Source organism: Aedes albopictus, chromosome 2, assembly GCF_035046485.1.
Source record: "Aedes albopictus strain Foshan chromosome 2, AalbF5, whole genome shotgun sequence".
NCBI classification, from domain to species: Eukaryota; Metazoa; Arthropoda; class Insecta; order Diptera; family Culicidae; genus Aedes; species Aedes albopictus.
In genome coordinates this window covers 24,637,477-24,643,476 of record NC_085137.1, presented here as the reverse complement: position 1 = coordinate 24,643,476, position 6,000 = coordinate 24,637,477, and the positions used below count along the sequence as shown (strand labels likewise).

Below are 6,000 nucleotides of genomic sequence, written 5' to 3'. Positions count from 1 at the left end.
AAAACACAATACATTCTATAACATAACGACCACCTTTTTTTACTGTAAAACTGCCATTTACCATTCGCCGAATGGTATAGAACAATAGGGGGATGGTGAGTGTGCTGTGCAAATTACAATATGTTTAATGGTGAATATTTTTCGAAAAAATGGTGTTGTAACAATAAAATTTATTGTATTTTTATGATATTTTTTACCAGGGGATACCTACTCTCGCACCGGATCGCACAAATTTTATCTCTTAATATTCTTAATAAGCAACATTTCGTGCCTTCTAACTCGCGGCACGAAGCCGTTGCGGGATGTGTTGAGCTTCTGGTAGAACTTCCGTGTTTCTTGGGAACAGTACACCCGTTCCATTTTCTCGCATTTCGCTTCTTCTAGGCGGCGTTTGTTCTCCCGAAATAAATGGATCTGCTGTATACGCTACTGCTTGCATTCTGTCGGGTGCCATGCTGCAGCATTACCGCACGCGCTCTATTCTTCTCCTCCAAAATCGCTCTGCACTACTCGTCGAGGACCTGTAAGCACTCATAAGCTCCATCTCTCTACGCTCCACGACTTCTGTCACCCCGATCAGTCGCGAACACCAACTTTGCAGCATTTTTGCAACATACTCTGCCCACCGTATTCTTCCCGCTTTGACCACTTTCTGCAGGCTGGGTTCGCCGTAGAGTGTAGCTAGCTCTTGGTTCATCCTCTCGTCGCTCGAAAACTCTGAGTGCTTGCAGGTCCTCCTCGAGCATGCTCCATGTTTCGTGCCCGTAGAGGACTACCGGTCTTATTAGCGCTTTGTACAGGGTACACTTGGTGTGTGGGTAAATCTCTTTAGACCGCAGCTTCTTCTGGAGTATGTAGTAGGCACGACTTCCACTGATGATGCGCTTTCGTTGTCTAGCATTCGTTGCAGGTAGCATCGTTGTTAGCCTTCAGTAAGGATCCGAGGTAGACGAATTCCTCCACCACCTCGAAGCTATCCCCGTCTATCGTCCATTACTACCTAAACGGACCCGGTCGTGTTCGGTTCCACCCGCCAGCATGTACTTTGTTTTGGACACATTCACTAACGGTCCGACCTTTGTTGCTTCGCGTTTCAGGTGGGTGTACAGTTCTGCCACCGTTCCAAATGTTTTGGCGATAATGTCCACGTCGTCCGCAAAGCACACAAATTGACCAGATTTCGAGAAAATCGTACCTCATCTGTTGACCCCGGCTCGTCGCATTACACCTTCCAGAGCGATGTTGAAGAATAGACATGAGAGTCCGTCACCTTGTCGCATGCCCCGGCGAGATTCGGATCTGAATAGTTCACCCAAAACCCTTACGCAGTTTTGCACACCGTCCATCGTTGCTTCAATCAGTTTAGTCAGCTTCCCAGGAGAGCCGTTTTCGTCCATGATCTGTGCGGTCGATACTGTTGTATGTATGCCTCTTTGAAGTCGATAAACAGGTGATGCGTTGGGATCAGATATTCGCGGCATTTCTGTAGTATTTGCCGTACGGTGAAGATCTGGTCCCTTGTCAACCGGGCATCGATGAAGCCTACTTGATAACTTCCCTCGATTTCATTCGTTTTAGGTAATAGACGACGGAAGATGATCTGGGATAGCACTTTGTAGGCAGCATTCAAAATGGTGATCACTTGGAAGTTCTCATATTCCAAATAGTCGCCTTTCTTGTAAAAGGGCAGATTAAAGGAATGGGTCATATTTAGGTTAAATTTATCCTGCTGCAGTGTTATCAGTTAGTAAACAACGACCATTAGTGAATTTTTTATTTCAGTCGTGATATCACATTTGACTATGCTCAACACTATTGAGCCTATCAAAACTCTTGTTGAATTTTGTTGTGTTGCATTTTTTTTTTTTCAATAAAGTTGTTACGAGGTGCACCATTTCATCAATAATTATTAATGGTGGTGTTAATGACAGCATGTTAAAAGTTGTTGCCTAAAAACTTCATTGATCGCAAAAACTTTTTCCCGAACGTAAATGCAGCACGGCCACATGACGACGGGGACACAGTCAGGAGCCACAAGCTATAGATGATGGATTCGCGTTGCTTGCGCACGATCATACCTACAAAAGGCGGCAGCGTCGTCGTTGCGTTGTAAGGCAGCCAGCGGCGCGCGGCGCGTACGCAGCACGATTTAGAATGAGAATCCCGCGCTGACAAGGGAACATTCTATAAAAGGCACCCGAGCGAACGGGCTTGAAAACAGTCGGCTTCGGTTTTGCGCCCAGTCAGAGTAGGAGGAGAGTGAAGGAATTTCCTGGACTCGCGCATTGTGTTCCCAAGGGTAGTCCTGTATGTGAAGAATCCTTTGTGTGTCGCTCTCATCTCGGTTCGCTGTGTTGAGGTATTTTTCGAGTTAAGCTTCCGGTGAAGAGTTTTCTGCTCAAGGATAACCAGTGAAAGTGAGAAAGAGAGTCGGTTTGTTTGCGCACTAGGAAGCACTGGGCGAGTGCTTGAGTCGGTGCAACGAACAAAGAATAAAGGGTCTCAAGTTCATGGACTCTAGAGAAGTGCTGTGAAAGAGGTGACTGGATTGAAAAATCGGAGAAGTTAGTGAATAGTAATTGCATAGGAAGAATGAAAGCGATCAGTGTAATTTTACTCATTGGAGTCGTTCTGAGGATAGAACCCATTCATGGAGTAATACGTAAGTGTTATTTAGCGGTAACGGTGTGGAGAGTGATGGGATCAGTGATAAACTGCAATTTCGTGTACATATTCCGGCGAGAAAGCTGTTAAACCAAATTGATGCCCGCATGCAAAGCTGCTTGGTTCACATAAACATGTGTCGTGCTGTTTAGAATTACATCAAGATTATCGTTGAATGTGGAAACCTAAAGATATGATTTTGTTCGATACATTTTTAGACAATTTGCAGTTGACAATAAATTGTGGGGATCTTCCGTAAACCGATTGATTACAATTATATAAATTAGTGGTATAGCGGAAGGAACGGCAGCGAAAATATCCGCCATTGCTTTGTTGTTACATTATGTGATATTCTGCTACATGATAAGGACTCATGACTTTCTAACCTACATTTATAAATTGTGAAGGTTTTCCAAACGAAACAGGCTACAGAGAAAAGCTTCTTTTTTAATATATTTTTGTTCAAAACGTAATATCATGGTGTTATGAAGACGAGGAAGTTATGATATGGTTTTCTTTGGGTTATTTATGTGTACAAATACTCAAGACAAGTCATGTAGAGTGTCCTATCCCAGTGTTGATGTATTCATTGGTTTTATAACAACTGAGAATTGCTATTCCTTAAACTGAAAAAAAAAAAATTTCTCAAAATGTTTATCATTTCGAAGAAATCAAAAATATCCTATTGTTCGTCTTATCAGTTATGGCAATCAAACAAGATTTTTTTCGAATAACTTATTATCCTTTTGGAAAAGTGCTTTTCCACTTTTGGAAAATATGTGATACTCAATTGGTCCTTAAAAAAACTTGATACCAATATCATACATCTCGATGGTACACTTCATATTCTTCATTTATTTATTTATTCGTCTATTTGAAAAGCTCATGTACCACATGGCGATAAGACGCTTGTAAATGTCGAATTCACTAACACCCACACTATACAGAGAGTCCGCTTCCTCATTGCCCAGCATCGATCAATGTGAGGGGAACCAAAGCAAAGAAAAGCAAGGATAACTTTTGAACAAGGATCGACTGTAGAATCAACTGTTTTCGGGTGGCTTTTCAGACTAGCGTTAAATTAAGACATGTGCTAGGACAAGTGCAACTTTTTTAATTCCGACGTTTCGGCCATTGGATTCGGCCTTCATCAGGGGATAAAAACTTGTACCGTCCCTCGTATTCCAAGTATCATTTGCCTTAATTTAACGTTAGACTGAAAAGTAACCCGAAAACAGCAAGGATAACCGTACACATCGTAGTTGCTAAATCCGTAATTCATCTGAACAATCGAAAATGCACAACGAACCACTATTCATTGGTTTGAGACTAGCTTATAATTCTCGATGTAGGGTAAGAAATCAAACTTTGAACTAGTCAAATTGTAATCTTAATTTGAACCATTTCGAAATTCATCAAAACGACGTACTTTTTAGGCAAATATTTTCCCGAAAAATATTTTAAACAGCTTTCCGTAATATAACCTAATAACATGGACTTTATTAGCATTTAAAAAAGCGTTTTTGTCAAGGAAAACAGGCAATTGAAAAATCACTGTGATTTCACCCATTTCCCCCCAGAGAAAGCACATTTTCGGTGCACTCGTACAGCTCATGCATTGTATCACACGCAATATGTGAACACGTCAAATGAAAGCTTATTTATCGTAGAATCGACCAACCGAATAATATTCCGCATTATTTGTCATAAAATTATCAAATTTAAGTAATTCTTATTGTCCAAGTATCTTAAGTTGAACCATTTGTAATCTAAATTTGAACTAGTAAACGGGGGCGAGCCTCCAGTGTTGGCCTGCAGACTGCGCTAGTGGTTGTTTTGTTTACTCTTGGGGGATGAAAAATTCCAAATTTAGTTTCCAAGTTCCTGAAGCGTTTAGAACATTCTGAGTTGAAATTCCACTGCCTCATGAAAAATAGCTATGGGAATTAGCAGATCCATGTGTTTTTCTATTGTTCAGCACGAAATTGGCTGTAGTGGGAGATGCCCGAGCTGCTGCCGCCAGTAGTTCAAATTAAGATTAAAATCATTGCTGACGAATAATCGAATTTTTCAATGAAATTCGGTGCAAATTGCAAATACAAACTTTTTACCACTTAACAGAAAGTTCATGAGGGGCTGTCCATAAACCACGTGGTCATTTTTTTGGGACTTTTCAAACCCCCCCCGCGTGGTCAGTAGTCCATACAAAATTTTTTATTTGTCCATACAAAATGGTCATTGGCTGAACCCCCCCCCCCCCCCTAATGACCACGTGGTTTATGGACAGCCCCTGACCGTGGATTTCATGTACATACGTTTTTGCCGTAGTAAATTATTTCCATGTGGGAGTAAGTATCACTCAAAATTTGCGCTAATTCAGAAAGCCGCAATTTGGTTCAACTTTTGATTACCTACCCTACACAATTCGAGAGTTCAAAATATAAAAAGTCAATAATGGCGCCGGCCACGTCCTCACAGTCATCGGGAAAGGAAAGGACTGAATAGTTCAACTACCGATGCTAATTGTAACCGTGCAGCTCCAGTAGGAGTATTTGTTAGTAGGGTAGGGAATGGCGTGCATCTATGATGCCACTTATGGTGGGTGATATTATAATCCACTCCATAGGCTATAAGAAAATACGCGTAATGTTAATCGTTCAACAAGCAAAATTTCTATTTTCAATCCATTGCAAGATAAACATCCGAGTATTGTTTATTGTCACAATACTTACGCCACATAGGAGCAAAGCACCCGCGACAAAGAGTCCCTCAAAATCATCCGTGGAAACGCCTTACTCTCTCCGCGTAGAACAACGCAGTTGTAATCAATCAAACTATTGAAAATTACCTTAATTACACACTACCAACAGAAAATCCTACTTTTTCTGCATTTACACGGTGAAAACACCACTAATCGTGCACCAGTGGCCCTTTTCTGATATCATATAAAGAAAAATCGGAATGACCGGTTCCATGTCATCGGACGAACGCACTCATACCTTAACTGCTTCAATTTTCTGCAATACCATTGGCTATTGAGTGTTCATCCATATACTTCACTTCACGAGAAAGGACCATTTGCTTATTTTTTCAAGCATCGTCTTAACCTTCCCGCTCCGACTGCCGCACCCACAAAAAAGCCGCGCTAGCGTCATCTTTCGCTTTTTACCCTTCTTAAGAAGGGTATAAATATCGCTCGAAAAACCGACTTTCGATCGGAGGCCCAGAGGGCCGAGTCTCTTATACCAATCACCTCAGCTCGACAAACTGAGCAAATATCTGTATGTGTGTGTGTGTATGTGTGTATGTGTGTATGTGTGTCACGTTTCTCAGCCG

At 41.6% G+C, this 6,000-nt stretch overlaps 1 protein-coding gene across 1 annotated transcript in view; it reads left to right on the top strand.

Moving 5' to 3' along the window:
• Window positions 1–2,121: 2,121 nt before the first annotated feature.
• LOC109429639 (protein takeout) overlaps window positions 2,122–6,000 on the top strand; it is a 28,326-nt gene continuing 24,447 nt past the window's right edge. Inside the window, exon 1 of the mRNA XM_019705640.4 lies at window positions 2,122–2,662. Coding sequence (XP_019561185.3) covers window positions 2,593–2,662 — 70 coding nt within the window. The 5' untranslated portion in view covers window positions 2,122–2,592. The remainder of the gene's footprint in view (window positions 2,663–6,000) is intronic.